This window comes from Rhinolophus hipposideros (assembly GCF_964194185.1).
Source record: "Rhinolophus hipposideros genome assembly, chromosome: 12".
In the NCBI taxonomy this organism is placed as follows: Eukaryota; Metazoa; Chordata; class Mammalia; order Chiroptera; family Rhinolophidae; genus Rhinolophus; species Rhinolophus hipposideros.
In genome coordinates, this window is record NC_138058.1 from 38,457,430 (window position 1) to 38,475,290 (window position 17,861).

The 17,861-nt window shown below is 32.4% G+C and overlaps 1 protein-coding gene across 4 annotated transcripts in view; it reads left to right on the plus strand.

Moving 5' to 3' along the window:
* PPP4R3B (protein phosphatase 4 regulatory subunit 3B) overlaps window positions 1-17,481 on the plus strand; it is a 53,030-nt gene extending 35,549 nt beyond the window's left edge. For 3 of the 4 annotated variants that reach the window (XM_081069167.1, XM_081069165.1, XM_081069166.1), the window contains 6 exons: window positions 1,315-1,473; window positions 4,910-5,079; window positions 6,924-7,063; window positions 7,461-7,645; window positions 8,927-9,129; window positions 14,960-17,481. In XM_081069167.1, the coding sequence (XP_080925293.1) occupies window positions 1,315-1,473; window positions 4,910-5,079; window positions 6,924-7,063; window positions 7,461-7,645; window positions 8,927-9,129; window positions 14,960-15,055 (953 nt within the window). In that variant the 3' untranslated portion in view covers window positions 15,056-17,481. The remainder of the gene's footprint in view (window positions 1-1,314; window positions 1,474-4,909; window positions 5,080-6,923; window positions 7,064-7,460; window positions 7,646-8,926; window positions 9,130-14,959) is intronic. The other variant, XM_081069168.1, reaches the window with a different exon arrangement.
* The last annotated feature ends 380 nt before the right edge of the window (window positions 17,482-17,861 follow it).

A 17,861-nucleotide genomic window follows, 5' to 3' on the forward strand; every position in this document is an offset into this window, starting at 1 on the left:
ATTGTTTATGAATATGAGTGTAAATGTTGTTACTTTTACTTGTAGCATGCATACCGGCTATGAGCCGGTAGTATGGAAAATGTGCTCGTGTGCACCTATTGTCCTGTCTTTTTCTACCAAACTCATAAAAGCTATAGGAAAGCCAGTTTCAAATAAGGAGACAATTCAGTTACTGGGTAAATTGGAGATATGAGTCATTTCATGTCCAAATTTGGGAAAGTGACAGCAAGATGTTTAATTAACACTGTAGATCATTGTTACAAAATCTTTTGTAAATAAAATTTGGGAATTGAGGAACTAAAAGAATTTGTTTTTAATGGAAGGGACTAGTTCAAATATTTGTTGTGATGTTGGCTGTTATACAAATTGGTCTAGAGCAAGTAAAACTGTTTACTTGCATTTAAAGTATAAAAGAAGATCTTTGAAATACCAAAATTATATTTCAGATATTTAATGGTCATTCTGTTATTGAAAATAATGTTAATTGATTCATGATAACAACATAGTTGCTGAAAATATCTGTGTAATCTTGATAAATAAAACCGGGCTAGATGATGTCGATTATTTTTTCTATTCTGTAAGACTGTGATTCCAAAATTTGCTCACAGTTTAATATTTCTTTGTCTAAAGCATTTGTAATACGTGTGGGTAATTACCTATATAAATCCTTGACATATATTCAATTTTGATGTTCAGGAAACAGTTGGAAATCATTCCAAGAATGTATAAACCAAAGCCTCTTGAGGAAAAAAAGCTAGTGTATTTCAGTAGGCCTCTCATGGATATCATGGTTTGATATTAAAAAAATTTTGATGTAATGTTTTTCACTTGATATTGAACTAGCCAAAAATGTCCTTTCCTTAAAGATGTCTTTAAAGAAAGCATATTAATTTTTCTTGGAAAATTTGCATTGTACCACTTTAGGCAAAATGTTTGAGGTACTTCCTCTTTATGGTGGACCCTTTTATAGATTTATTAATAATAATAATGAAAGCATGTATTAAGGAAACATTACAAAGAAAATCTCAATACATTGAGGGTTTTATTATCATGTTTGTAGATTTTTATTGAGGTTTTTCTTCCTCTTAACATTATTAAATATTTTATATAAGAGCCTTAGAAAAGTATCTATTTACTAGGTAAAACTAGAAATACTTCTGGAGAGTCTGCCTAATGAAAAAGTAAAAATCCTATAGAAATGAGAAGGAAATACAATTTTACTTTTGCTCTAAAATATAGAATGTGAGCTTTATTCTTTTTGTTTAGATGTATTACAGTATTTATTTTATTTTCATGTGATGACTTTTTTTGTAGATAATTATCAAACAGCACAGCTGCTTGCCTTAATTTTAGAGCTACTCACATTTTGTGTGGAACATCACACATATCACATAAAAAACTATATTATGAATAAGGACTTGCTAAGAAGAGTCTTGGTCTTGATGAATTCAAAGCATACTTTCCTGGCCTTGTGTAAGTAACAATTTAAATGAAGAGTCTTATAAAATGTTTTAAGGAACAACATTTATAATAGAGATAAAAGCCAAAGTAACCCATGTGAATTTATTTATTTTAAGCCGTATATATGCTAGTAAAGAGATGATTGTGAGAAGTACTAACCTTTTCTTTAAAGGATAAGAAGAATAGGTCACAGCGCTTACCCTCATTTGCTCACATTTAGATTCAGTTAGCTTAATTGAAATGATATCATGTACGATGACAGCATTTCACTAAGAGAACCAGTCCTGCTTTGTTTTACATCTGCTTCCTCAAACTGTCATTTAGTAGTGACTATATTTTTGAGATATGGGCCCTGATGTGTTTTTGTGTAACACAGGTTATTTATTGAATTTGTGGAATATTTGTTCTAATGTTGATTTTTGACGAACTATGAACTTTTCTTTCCTTTTCATAATTTCACCTGAAAATAAAGACAAATAAGCCTCCTTTTCCTTCCGAATAAAAAGAGCTCTGTGGGGTTTTTTCTGAGCATAAAAATTATAGTTAAAATTTAAGCATTTCACTTTATGTGTTAGATAGAGAAAAGGTTAACCTCCCTACTTACTACTTCCTTTATTTTTAAGCTCTTAAAGTAGCCATTGTTAACTGCCCTCACTATTTCTTTTCCATTTCTTTTCCATACTTGTACAAATTTACATGAACATATTCACACACAACACAGTTTTTTTTGTTTTTGTAAAAACAGGATTATACTAGCATACTTCTCAGTTTCTTAATATTCCTCTATTGGATGTGGTGTGAACCAGTTTATTTTTTCTTAAACATAGTTAAGTTTCGTAGAGTGGCTCTTACACAATTTATTTCACCGTTCTCTAATACATGGATTACAAGATTGATTGTTCTGGTATTTTGCCACTCCAAACAACACTGTAGGAAATAGCCTAGAACGTACATAAATATTTTAAGTACGGGGTTATTTATTTCCATAGGACAGATCCCCAGTAATGGACAAAATGTTTATTACTAATATATCCTTTTAAATTTTAATTTAACATAGACCCTCCAGATTACTTTCGCAAAAGATTGAAGCACTTGATATTCTTCTACCACTCAACGTTAATTGGCTTTTTTAAATATTGTCAAGCTGATGATAGAAAATGTATTCCATTTGTGTTTTAATTTACATTTTCCTTGACAACATTTTTTATATTTTAGTGCTTTTGCATTTTACCTGTTGCGAATTGCCTATTTTTTTTGTAGAGCTCTTTTTATATTAGAGATACTAACAGTTTATCACGTTTGGGGATAAAAATGTCTCAGTTTCATTTGTCTTTTTCTCTTTACCTTCATTTATGGTGTTGTTTCCCATATGACTATTTTAAAATTCTTATGTCTCTTTTCTTTTTATCGCTTTTGGGTTTTTTGTTTTCTTACGAAAGTCTCCTGTGTCCTAATATGACACAAGTATTCTTAATTTTATCATAATATTTTTATGTCATTTTTTAAATTTATATTAGGTTGGTGCAAAAGTAATTGCAGTTTAAAAGGTTAAAAATTGCAAAAACCACCATTACTTTCACACTAACCCAATGTATGTAATACATTTATATATGTAACACATTCAAATTTTTTTTTGCATGTGATTGAAGTGACAATATAGCTTTTTCTCTTCTAGATAGATAGCCAATTGTGCCAACACTTTTATTAAATAAACTATATTTTCTTTACTGAATTAAAGTATCACTTTTGTTATATAGTAAGTTACCATGTATACTTGTGTCTTACTTCTGCACTCTGTTTCTTTAGATGAAATAAATGGGAATGTTTATTCTTATGCCATTATAGTATCTCTGCTGTAAAGTTTAATATATGCCAATTCCTCCCCGTCACCTTTTCATAATATTCTTGGTTCTTGGACATTGCTTCTTCTACAATAACTTAAAAAATTATTTTATCCATTTCATTCTGATTGGATTTACATTGAATTTTTGTATTAATTTTGGAAGGGTTGATGTTCTCATGACAGATTTTTCTATCTGGCTTCCTATAAATAGGTCTTTTTGATAACTACAGCGTAGTTCCATTTATATGTATGGACATACCATAATTGAATGAATCTCTAGTATATAAATATTTATATTGCTTCAAGATGTCCATTATTATAAGTAATGCTGTTTTAACTATAACTTTGTGTGTATGTCAGTTCATTCAGCAGCAGTGTATGAGAGTGCCCATTTGCTCACATCTTTGCCAATACTTCAGTTTTTTTAATCTTAAGTAAATTATTTCTTATCCCACCACAAATAGAGGTGATGTTACAATTACAGGTCTATCACTTCTCTCCACACATGTTTAGTGTTATAGTTATCATATATTTTTACCTTATGTGGCCTGTTTCTGTTTTATTTTCAGATAATATTTAGAACCTCTTTCAATAGGCACAACGTCTTTTAATGACTTCTATTCAAAAACAGAGTTAAAATGAGAGACAACATAAAGTCGGAAACCTTGTATTTTGAGATTTGGCTAGTGGTATTGATAGAATAAATTAAATTGAGGCAAAGTGACAAGTTAAAGGATCAAAAAACTTAAAAATAGGAATTTAAATTAGTCTTTGGTGTTCCATAAACATTTTAGTAGTAACATTGCTAAATTTGTTTAGCTTTTGTAGCCAGAGAAAAGACTAGTTAAAAGGAAACTTTCGGTATTCTGAAATATGAAACCAAATTACACTGTTCATTTGTTACTGTATTGCTCTTCTACATATACAATCTGATCTGCCACAGTACATGTTTACCTAAGGCAAAATAGGTCATAAACAGTTTGTAAACAAGAGAATGTTATTATAATGTAGAGGTAGTATTGGTTCACAAATGATTTTTCCAAGACAAATGGAGCTAAAATAGTGGGAGTGGAACTATAACCCTCATCAAAAAAGTGAAAAACCTTTAGCTCTCCAGTTAAACTGGCAGCAGGAGCCCCGCTGGCTATTTTCAGTTTTTAAAAGCAGCAGCTACCTCCTAAGCTCCCTCCCCAGAGAGGTAAGGCAGGTCTCGGCGCTTGGCAGGTTGCACCACTCCTGTGCCACCTTAATGACAGCCCCCTGCTGATCTGAGCTGCCTTCACTGCGTTGTCTCCATATCCACCAGCATTACTCTGAGTACTGCTGACATTTGCATTCTGTGGTTTTTGTGTATTTTTAATCTCTACCATGGAACACCTGCCTAGGTAGTTTATATCCCAGTTACCAATTACTGGGCTTTTTTCTTTTTTTTTCAGCTCTGGCTACAAAAGTTGTATAGGTTTTAAGTGGTCTCCCTATTTTTCTTAAAGCCCCAAAAGTTTTGCTTTTTATTCTAAAAGTACATATACATTGCTTTATACAAAAATACCTGTATAATAATGAATCAAAGGTCATTGACGCATTCCTTGTGTTATTTCTAATTAGGTGCTCTTCGTTTTATGAGGCGGATAATTGGCCTTAAAGATGAATTTTATAATCGTTACATCACCAAGGGAAATCTTTTTGAGCCAGTTATAAATGCTCTTCTGGATAATGGAACTCGGTACAATCTGTTGAATTCAGCTGTTATTGAGTTATTTGAATTTATAAGAGTGGTAAGTTTATATTAAAGGATTCTTAATAAAGTAAAATAATTATATGTTTAGTAATGTTAATATTTTAAATTGTGAAATTTAGTCTTTTAACCCATATTTACTCTATATTCTTCTCAGTTCCTTTTTTATTGGCCAAATTTCAGGATCATGTTTGGCATATGTGGACATTTCAGTCCAGCGTGCCATTCATGTAATCTCTTTGATCAATTGTAGTAGTTGCGATAAAAATGAATAGAAAGGTTGAAAAATAATTCCTTTGGTAGACACTGATATGAGATGCATAAAAATAGGATGTTATCAAGGAATTATAAGCTGAAAAAAGGAGGGAGTTAGATGGACCCTTCCAGCTGCCTTATTTTACAGAAGAGGGACTTGAGATGCCCAAAGTGAGTAAGTGACTTGCTAAAGAGCATCCTTTTGGTTAGGAGCACAGTCAGAGTTTGAAGATATTAGCTTGGTGCGAAAGTAAATGCGGTTTAAAAGTTTGAAAATAATTGCAAAAACCGCAATTACTTTTGGACCAACCTAATATGTTACAGCTCAGTTTCAGGCAACAAATTATTTGTCATGCAAAGATCTGGAGAGAGCTCTATGTGAGTGGCAGGGATAAGACAGATAACTGTAGAACTGGTAGAAAAATGTGCCCTCTCTTACACACTGAAATTATTCTACCAGGGAAAATAGCCACATGCTTAGAAAGGACTTGAAGGAACAAAGTCAAAGCTAGAAATTCATTCTCTGGATTAGTTTCTTATAAATCAGATTTCTACTGATGATGTGCTATTCTCACATGAAGATTATTTGAATGACTGGATTGTTTTCCTAATAGTGGTCACTTGCCAAGGGTATGATTTTCAAAAGGATAAAGAGGATAGCAGTAATGTCTTTAGCCTTAGAAAAGAGGAAACACAGTTAATCAGCTCAAGCTCATGAAGTATCTGAACCCAGATTCACAGTGCACTGTTCTAATGAATCAGAGATTAACTTTTATATTTTTTTCCTTTAAAACTTTTGATGAGATACTGATAAGTTGTAGGGTTCACAAGCCCATCCTTATTCCTGTGATTGCATTTGTTTTTCTGAAAATAATTTTGAATGGTTTAATAAATGTACATTGAATCCCAAAACTTAACTCATCTTTTTATTGAGTTATACAGCACTGAACCATTTTGCCTAGGTTTCTGATTTTCCTTTGCATGTTTTTTTCAGTGAGATGTCCAGGGCAACTCATTTAAAGATAATGCAACCAGATTATGGTAGATCTTTTAAAGAAGTAGCCTCTATATTACTTACTAGTATTAACGTCCTGAATCACAACTTTAATTATTTGTAATAATGAGCCTGCTTTGTAACCGTGCATTTGCAATGATCATTTAGAATGGTTCATTTAGAATTTAGAAGTTATTACTGTCAATTTATTTCACAAAGATTATACCACTGGAAAACAAGTTAATAGTTTTCAAGTTAATAGTTTATCTGATCTGTACATGTGTAAGTGCTTTTTAAATTGTAAAGTGCTACATAAGCGCAAAAAAATGAAAACATAAACTAAATCCATTTACTTTTGAAATGTTCTTTATAATACCCAAAAAGAGCTCCAGTGAATTGCTTTTCCTTTTTTCCAAGTGTTCTGTAGAGTCCTGGTTCATGTATAAAGAAACTATGACATTTATTTTTGGAAGGTGATTTTGAGAAACTTTTTTGATCAATTTTGGAACTATAAAAAAAAATAAAGTCCTGTTTCCTTTCCCCAATAAAATCTTTTAAAAAAAAAAAATTTTTTTAAGTTTTTCTTCTAACGAGCATTGTATTATATTTGAAATCTAAATTTTATGCTTATACAGGAAGATATCAAATCTCTTACGACACATATAGTTGAAAACTTTTATAAAGCACTTGAATCGATTGAATATGTTCAGACATTCAAAGGATTGAAGACTAAATATGAGCAAGAAAAAGACAGACAAAATCAGAAACTGAACAGGTATTGTTTCACTGTATTGCATTTATAACCTATAAATTTATGTTTGAAATCATTTATAGTTGGATCTTATATATGAAATTTACCCAGGAATTTTCTTTCCATCATTAAATAGTACAGGGTTATATGTAGGAGGGTGAGGTATCCTCCCAACTGGCATCTTTTATATGAAAAATGACTGCTTCATATTGTAACTCAAGATAAATTTTTAGGATATAACATCCTTAAATATTTTAGTATCCTCTGCTTAACTCTTATGTCAGAATTGAGATGATTATGATATAAATTTTACTCAGTTAAAATTACTTCAGCTCCTCTTGGTTATACATACTTATTCTCAAATTTAATCTGATCATGAACTTTAAATTTTTACTCAATATTTGCGGTATGTTTCTTACAGTGTACCATCTATATTGCGTAGTAACAGATTTCGCAGAGATGCAAAAGCCTTGGAAGAGGATGAAGAAATGTGGTTTAATGAAGATGAAGAGGAGGAAGGAAAAGCAGTTGTGGCACCAGTGGAGAAATCTAAGCCAGAAGATGATTTTCCAGATAGTTATGAAAAATTTATGGAGACTAAAAAAGGTATTAAATTTTTGAATTTTTAAATAGTGCATTCTCTTACAATTGCAGAAATTACTCACCTGCTTGTAAAGGTATGGTCATGGTTTATAAAGCATGAATTTTATTCTGAATCATAATTTCTAAATTTGGGATTTCTTTTCATGTTTAAAATGTTTTTCTTGAAACTTGCCATTTTATACTTTGCCTTCTGTGAATAGTCTTAGCTTTTTTTCTATTTTGAACTCTCCAATAATAGACACCATATAGATCCATCGAAACTTTCTAGAGCACTCTGCCTTTTACTGCTGAGGAAACTGAGCTCAAAGGAGTAACTTTGCTCTTTGACATTTTAAAATCATTATAAAAGTTTCATAAAGATACAATATCAAGAGAAGTAAAAGTAAAATTTCCCATCTTTCAAAAGAACGAATTACTTTAATTCTATGGCCTGAGAAATTACCATTATTGTAGTACTGTCCTGTACACATCACCTAAATGTTTAATAAAAATTTCTATCTTGAAAAGAAAAGGCGTTTTCTGGACTTACAAAGTTTGCGATTTTCAATGTGAGATTTTCTGAAGACATTTCTTATTGCATTTTCCCTAAAACTGTTGTGTTGTTCCCAGCCTTATTTTAGCTTATGGGAGCAAATAGCCTATTAAAATGTCTTAAGGAATAGGCACCTTTTAGTAGCCAGATTCTTCTACCTTTACTCATTATAGGCATTGTCCTGACTTACTGCTGCCAAATGAGAACAAACTTGAAGCACTGGATCCATTTAAGAATCATATACAAAAATAGTGGCAACCAGATGTTAAAGGATAGTAGACACCTGTCTCATAAAAGAAACAGATACAGAAATATGGAATATTCAGGAAATAAAAGACTGATAGACATGATTGTATCATTGTCTTTAAGCATTTGAAATACTGACTTGTGGGAGAGATTATTAGGCTTTTACAAGGAGCAAAGAAGTACAGAGTCAGTGAGTGGAAGCTGCAGGAAGACAAAGGAAGAGTCAGACAATGAATAATGCATCCTTGGAAGTGTCCCAGATAGAGCAGTATAGAATTACATATAGGGTGGCTGGTTTATTATATGATTCTTAAGGTCCTTTCTAATCCTGAGATTTCTAAGATTCCAGCTAATAAGTAAAGACCACTGTACACATCATGCTCTACTCTTTTAACTCTTAAAAAGCAAAGACAATGTTTTATTAGTTTTTAAATGATTGTTCTTTTCAGATGCTTTGACTTAGCAATATTTACTGATATAGGTTCAAAATTTTACCTTTGTTTTAGCAAAAGAAAGTGAAGACAAGGAAAACCTTCCCAAAAGGACATCTTCTGGTGGCTTCAAATTTACTTTCTCCCACTCCGCTAGTGCTGCTAATGGAGCAAACAGTACAAACAGTAAATCTGTAGTGGCTCAGACACCACCAGCAAGTTCTAATGGGTCCTCTTCCAAAACTACAAACTTGGCTACGTCAGTAACAGCCACCAAGGTATGTGAAACTGCTCTACACATAAACAAACTTGGCTTTTTCCATCTGTAAAGTCATTTTATGTTCCCTGAAGAAAATTTGGATAATAAAAATAATTTCAAAGAAGAAAAAAGTTGCACATGTCATCAGAGAATATGACTGCTAACATTTGATTTTTCTTTAGGTATGTGGGTTTGTTTATCTGACACATAATTGAGATCTTTCTATAAATACAATTTTGTATCCTGCTTTTATTTATTATAAGAATTTTTCTATGTTATTAAAATACTGTTGACTGTAGAATTTCATTTTATTTAGTTGTGTCATAATATTTGTAAGTGTCCCCTCCCCCCAGTAACATTTTGGAGCACATACATAAGTTGATACTATATATTTCATTGATATGACTACCAATGTTGTTGCATTTTAAATTATGTTCTTGGATAGATGAGTAGAATGTTTTCACACTTTCAAATTGCTCTTTAAAAAGCCTATGCCAGTTTATGTTACCATAAGAGTTGTACGAGTGTGCTTGGCTCACTGCTGCTTTGCCTGTGTTGTTATTTTTAACCTTTGCCAGACAGATAGAGGAGACAGTATGTATCTCATTCCCAATTGTGTCCTTCATTTAGTAGACAGGTTGGATATTAGCCTTTTGAATTTGCTCTTCTGTAAGTTACCTGTTCATAGCCTTGCCTTTTAAAAATTGGCTTATGTTTTCTTAATATGAATAAATCTTTAGTTAAGGATATTAGTCTTTTTGTCATTAGCATAGCAAATAATATATTTCCCATTGGTTACATTTTTTTTATAAACAAGTTTAAGTTTTACATGAAACTTCTTTCTTTCATTTACATTTTTCTTATATGTAACCATCCTTTTCTCCAAAGTAGAGTAGCTTAAAAATAAAAAGGCATAAACAGGTCAAGAGGTGAGAAATGCCATAATATTACAAAACTTAACTGAAGTGATGCTTCTTGTTTTGAACACAAAATACAAATCTGAGATTCTACAAAAATGTCGAATCCTTATTCAGTATTATATTGAGGTGTGCTCTTGACTAAAATTCATAGAAGGAGCATTTTCAGTGGGATTCTACTATTTTTGAAATGCGTGTTATGTTTTTCAACTAGAAATTTTTAAATTAGTTTTCATTTTCTGATAGGACAACTTAGTGTATATATTATGACACTTATATTAGGAATATTTGCTTTGGAGTTACTTTGTTTGGGTTCAGATCTTGGCTCTGCCTTTTCTTAGCTGTTTGACCTTGAGTAAGTTATTTACTCTCTCTGGGCCTTGGTTTTCTCATTTTAAACAAAGGTAAGATAGCACCTACTTTATAGGCTTGTTGTGAAGATCAACTTATTTAATAAACGTAAAGAGCTTAGAACACTATTTGGCACCTTCTCAATGTATACTAGCTTTTCCTTTTTTTAAAATCAAAGTAATGTAAGTACTTACTTTCAAAAGGCAAAAAGTATTGAAAGTACTGAAAAAAATCAGTCCTCTTTTTGTCTGCACAAAGGTAACTGAGTTCTTCTAGCTGTACCTTTTATTTTTAGATGTTAATATGGCCACATTGTTTTACCAAGGTTAGACATAATTTATTAAATTCCTGTTATGGTCGATGAGAATTTACCACACATGAACACTCCTTACCACATCCTCACTCTTAGTCCCCTCTGTCACAGATTTTGGTTAAAACATTTTATAATTTTATAGCTATGAGGACAATATAAATATTTTTTCATGAATTTTTTTCTGTACTATTTTTCCTTATAACTTTTTTCTACAGTACATAATTGCCATTGTTTTTTTCATTTGTTGCAGTAGTTGTGTGCATCGCACTAATTTTTTCAGACCCTCTCAGGTCTGATTCCACGTAGTCTCCCCCTTGGAGATCTCTCAAAGTCTCCCATCCTGTTCTAACCTAGAGTGGTTGCTCTCTAGACTTACTGCACAGCTGTCGTCTTATGGCTACCTCTGCCATCATCCTCATACTTCCTTTTTTCTCTTTTCTTGTATTGGTTGTCTCTGGATCTCATTTCTCTGTTCTCTTTCTTGAATTTCCCTCATTTTGGTGGAGCATATGTTCTAATAGTTGCCTGAATAAAGACTCCCACAAAAGGTAAAATTTTAGGCTTTGCACATATGAAGATGTCTTTATTCTATTGTCATCCTTGATTGACAATTTAACTGAATGTAGAACCAAATTGGAAGTAATTGTCTTTCAAAAATTTAAAGTTAGATTGCTGCCAAGAAATCCAAAGATATTCTTATTTCTGATTCTTTGTGTGAGATTTTGTTTTCTCCTTCTTGGAAGCATTTGGGATTTTATCCCTGTATTCTGAAATTCTATCATGATATACTCTGGGCATTCTCAGGTGAACATCCTGTCCTTCGGTTTGGGGACATTTTATGCTCTTTCACTAGAACTTATTGTTTGGATGTTGGGCATTCTACAGATTGATCTTACAATTTTCATAATTTTTCTCTCCTATTACTCATTTTTCAATCTTCTTATTCTATTTTTCTGGGTTATATCCTTGACTTTTTAAAATTTATTATCCTTCCAGATAATTTATTATTTATGAATGAAAAAAATCAAGTACAAGCACAAATATATTTTTACCCTTTCTTGACAATAACAGCAAATGCAGAGGGTACCAAAAAATGTATACACATTTTAAGAAAGGAAAACACTGTATTAAAATTGTAGTGTTCAATATATACTGATAACAAAAGATGAATACAAGTTACGTTTGACTTCCACAATTACAAGAGGTGCTCAAAGTGGTTACCATCAGCATCCAGACACTTCTGATTACGGCGAACTGGTACTTCACCAAAGTGTCTACTTGTATACATTTTTTGGCAACCCCAGTATATTTGTTCCATATCTTTTGGGGGGACAGGGAGAAAGACAGTGATTCTTCTTGGAAAGCTAATTGTTCATTCACTCTAGACTATCAGAAAAATTAAAGTAAGCAAGATAGGAATTCACAGAAGTAAAGCACTATTCAACCTTCTTCAACAAACTGGCTACATTTCTAAGTGATGAAAAAAGCTCTTTAACATCAGTGGCCCTTTAGCCATTTTTACCGTCAGTATTGATTGCTGCAATCGAATTGATTAGTTCTTAAAATTAAATAGATCAGGTGTGAACTTGTCTATTTTCCTTGGCAAGGCTTCTTAAAGTTCTAATATAAAAATCACATTCTTTGAAAATGTTATAGTTTTCAAGGCTGGTGAGATATTAACTACTAATGAAAGAATATATATTTTTAATATGTATGCTATAAAGACACAGAATACTGCTTTGGTTGTAGGGCTATAAAACATGCACATTTTCCTTAAGGAAAAATACTTACAAAATGAGAAGCCATTAGTGGATGCTAAAACAAACACTTCTTTTACCACAGTCACAAAAGAGAACTCTACATCGTGCTTTTTCACATAAACTTACCCGGGAGAGCTTTCCATAGGACAGAAATGAACTTCCTTCATAGAATTCCAAAGTTTGGCTAAACCTTCATTTATAACTAACCCCTATTGATGGATTATAAAGTTATTTACAGCTTTTTATGGTTAAAATCCATGTGTGTGACCTTCTACATATATCATTTCACAGACAAGTGTATATCAGTGTAGAATGTGCATTTACAATTTTGATACTTGTTATCAAATATAAATAATCAGTAAAATAGGAATAAATGGATAATTTAACATGGTGTATATGGCTGATACCAAAAGCTAGCTTTATACTTAAGGAAGAAATATTTGAAGCATTCCTACCAAAGTTGGGAACAAGACAGGATGCCACTGTTACTACTGTTTTTTTAGCCATTGTTCAGGGGTATTGGTCAATGCAGTTTGGTGAGAGAAAGAAATTAAAGCTATAACAAATAGAAGATATAAAAAGTATCCATTTTGTTGATTAAAGGAATTTTTAAATCATTTTTAAGGAAGATATACTTTATTTCATTGAGTAGAGGATATTGGAATTCTGTCTCCTTAGATTTGTTACTATGGTGAATTATACTAATAGTTCCTTAACTTATGATTTGTTAGTTTATTGGTTTGTTGGTTCAGAAAAAAGTCATTGTTAATCATATGTCTTTGTTGCTGTTATCATTTGTTTTGATTCTTTCGTACTGTAACTTTTCCTCAAGTGTCTAGTGGTGCTTAGATTTTCTTTCATTAAAAAGTAAGGCAGACTTTGACAAGAGTGCCAAGTCAATTTAGGAAAGGAAAGAATAGTCTTTTCAATAAATGGTGTTAGAACAACAACTGGATATCCACATGCAAAAGAATGAAATTGGACCCTACCTCACACCATGTTACAGAACTTAACTCAAAGTGGATAAAAGACTTAAAACTAAAACTCTAAGAAAAAAATATAGGCATAAATATCCGTGCCCTTGAATTACACAGTGATTTCTGAGATGTAACACCCAAAGCACAAGTGTTACAAAAGAAAAAAATAAATTGGACTTCATCAAAATTAAAAACTTTTATGCTTCAAAACACACTATCATAAAGTGAAAAGACAACTCACAGATGGGTTGCAGATCATATATCTAATAAGGTGCTGTTATCCAAAGTATACTATAAAGAACTCCTGAAACCTCAACACGACAGCCCAGCTTTTACAATGGGCATTTGAATGTCCAAAGAAGATGTGCAAATGGACCATATAAGCTCGTGACTCTATGATCAGTATCATTAATCATTGGAAAATGGAAATCAAAACCACAGTGAGATTCTATTTTATACCCACTAGGATGGCTATAATAAAAAAGATGAACAAAAACAAGTGTTGGTGAGGATGTAGAGAAATTGCAACCTTCATACTTTGGCAGTTCCCCACAAAGTTAAATTCCACTCATAGGTATATACCCAAGAGAATCAAAAACATGTTCACACGAAAACCCATATGTGAATATTAATAGCATTATTCATCATAGCCAAAAAGCAGAAGGATTTTCACATAAGTACGTGAGTTTCATACAGTTCACAGACTTTTGGATAACTGTTTCTAGCTGCCCCAAGGCCTGTGTTGATTAATAACTGCAGTGTTTCAGTTATACTCTGATAAAGTGTTAATGCCAGATACCTGGATTCTTGAACTATGAAACTAGCTTATCCCCTATAGGCCTGATGGGTTTAAACTAAATAGTGTTTACAGTAGCCCCCTTAAACTGTAGAACATGTATATAAATTTCATGGGGTAGTTCAAAATGAATGCAAACCCGAGGACGTAATTTTCTGGGTAGTGTCCAGAGCATTAATAGGATTTTCAAAGGGGTCCATTACTCATAAAAGACCAAACACTTGAATTACCTCATCTTAACTTTTCCGATTGGTTAGAAAGACAGGAAGCCCTAAAATATTTAGTCATTAGTTTTTAGGGGCTATTTCAATGTGTGTGTTATCGTCAGCCATTTTTAACTATTCTTCAGAAGCAGAATGAAAACGATGTGTACTTAGCGATGTGTACATACATGAGGAAGTGACTAAAAAGAGACTTTTTGTCACTGACTATTCTCTCTAGTTTAAAATTAGAGAAATGAATTAGTTCTCCTCCAAAGTCCTTCTAGCTTCAAATGTTATGATTCTTTGTCAGTCCTACTGTTTGGAAATACATTTTTTTCCACAGTGAAATTTTGCTGAATTGAATTGAATTGTGAGGTATCATTAAAAATCCAAGAGAGAGAGAAAAGCTGAGGGTAACTAAGAGTGCTGTCAATTGTACTCACTAAGTGTTCATAATTTTAGGCAGTTCCTTTATCAGATTGCGATCTGTCTAAGTTACATGTTCAAAATTTTTTTTTTTACTCTTCAATAGGGAAGTTTGGTTGGTTTAGTGGATTATCCAGATGACGAAGAGGAAGATGAAGAAGAAGAAACGTCTCCCAGGAAAAGACCTCGTCTTGGCTCATAAAATACTTACTGGGGACCCGCAACATGTGGTCTTACTAAAATGCTGCAACTGTTCAATGAGCTGAAAATCTGAATCAGAAAGCTTTCTCACTTGAATTTACAAATGTATAAAGAGTAGCAAAAGACACTCAATGTATCAGCTAGGAGAGTTTAGTTCTGTAAAAAAACCAGGCTTCCCTGAACTTGATCACTTGCTCTTAATTAAGGGGTTTGCCTTTCAGGCTGTCAAAAAAGGTTACTAGCAAGAACCTGGGGCGATAGCTTCTAAGCAAGGAAACTCTCAGGTTTTAGGACGGTTTTATGGGAGGGACAAGGTTGATAAAGTAATATTAATGCAGGGTTGCTCCAGGGGAGTTATCAATCTCGAAACAAATATAAAACTTCAGTTGAAAACCTAATAACATTACTTGTATAATGGTGCTGGCCATGTTGTTCTTTTAAATCAGTTGTTGCCTCTTTTTAAAAAAATTTTATGGAAAACAAATTCAACTATCATAAAAAATGAATTTAAGCTGTTGGGACCATTTCTTTGAAGATTTAACAGAAATTCAGCCTTATATTTGGAGGGAATTACACCCAATATTACAGCACATGTTGAGTTTTCTACACCAGTTTTCAGTATGTCTTTTGATGAAAACAAAACAAATGGATTAAAAATGACAAGTTTTGTTAACGTAACTTTAAAATCAGCACTTTTAGAGATAACAGGTGCCAGGAATCTGTACAGTAATATTCCAAAATGATTTTCTCTAGAACCGGGAGTAGATTGAACAGAATGTTTTCAACTGCCTACCAGTACAATCTTTTGTGGAAGATACACTTTGAAGTTAACTTTCTGCTTTGTTAGTAAATTGTCTCTCTCCAAAGCTGCAGGCAAGTTTTAAAGTGTTAATTTGTAAAGACTAACATACACAGAATAGTGCTGTGTTCAGTATAGGCCATTTTGATCCCAGAAGTTATTTCAGTGTCAGTCAGTATGCAGCACAGGAAGCTTTTTGGTAAACAAACAAGGGTGTAATATGAAAGCTGCTTTTTTTTTTAAAGAGTAAAAGCACATTCCATATACGTAAATGAATTTAAAATAAGTTGAGGCAAACAGTTAAGAGGTTTTATTTTTAGAGCAAGCAAGTTAACTGTAAATATTTTAATGTTAGTTTGCTCATCTATGATCTGAGGTCATGCTGAGAAAAATGTCCCCCAGACTACAATTCAGTGCATTGGGGAAAAAAATAGTAATTCCAGCTATAATCTTCAGATCACCCTTGTAATGTGTTATGGGTCCATTTTTCTTGGAATAGATTAAACTGAAGCAGTTTTCCCTGTTTTGGAGATTTTATAGTTAATTTTAATTTTGGCTATGGTTTGGAAAAGATGGGCTGTCTGTGTAGATATGAAGTATAGTTTTTCCATAAAACAGATGTTTATTTTGTATTAAAAATACCACTGTACTTGTTTTACACCATTTGTATACATGTGGTGATATTAATGCTGAACTGTAAAATTCAGGAATTAAAATGTGACCCTGTAATTCTATAATTGTTGCTTTTGTTTGGTTTGTTGTATATAATAAGTTAACTCCATTTTAAGATATGTCCATTTTACAATTATCTTTTAAAAGCCAATAAATTATCCATATTTATTATAAACCACTAGGTCATACACCAATTTGAACGAAAGAATTCTAAACAAATTAGGGTCAACTGCACTTTAAATATCACTGACTCCTTATAGAAGGTGTGCCTTGGGCAAATAAAGTCCCAGCACCAAAGCATCACAACCTGGGGCTATTCCCACCTCTTTGATTACAGGTACAGGTAATGAAAAAGACTTTGCACCTCAAAAGGCAAGTGAGCAAGATAATTTAAACCAAGATCAGTAACATTTCCATAGCATACATTTTCTTTCAAGCAAGTTTTATCAAGCCCCTTCACTCTCAGCTCTTGTAATCTAAGAAGCCCAGGCCTAAAGCGTTTCACTATTTACTCTTGACTCTTCCTAATTAAGTAATTTTAAGTTCCTGTAGGAAGTATTACCTTTATATCTTACGAAGAATTTCTTTTAATTTTCCTTTCTGAATAATTGCCATGAGTCTTAAACATTAAAATCATCATCGTCAGGATGCTTTTCTTATAGCAAAAATGTGAACGTTTTGTTGAATTATAGGATAACACTTTTCTTGGTACATATGCTCATTCACAATGATATGAGAACAAGACTTAAAATATCCCTTAAAGAGTAACTGTTAAGATTCCACATGTTGGCTGCCCTCAGGCAGATCAGGTTTTTATATCTTTATCTTCACTCAGTGAAGCAAGCAGAGCCCACATTTGTATGCCTGAGGTTCTCTTAAAAGTATATCTGTAAACATGTATCCAATATAAAAACTATTTTTAATAAAAAGTTACATGAAACAGATTTCTGTGTTTTAATCACTAGTTTTTTCCTCTTTGTCCACTAAGTGATAAAAATGTAACAAATGTAAATTAATACTGGTTTTTCTCTGCAGGTTGAAGGTTGGAGCTAAACTAATTTTGGAATCCCTTTTTAAAGGATTACAATTACAGATTTAAAGAAATGAAATAGAATTATAAGTTAAACCTCAGGAGTGGACCATAACAAGAAAAGGGGGGTGTTTGGAGGGTTGACACAACACAGGAAGTTCCTGATAAAAGGTGTTTTCTACACAGTCCCCGACATGATGGTTCAACTTGTGATTTTTTGACTTTACAATGGTGCAAAACGATATGCATTTGGTACAAACCTTACTTTGGATTTTCTATCTACCGGGCTAGTGATACGCCATATGG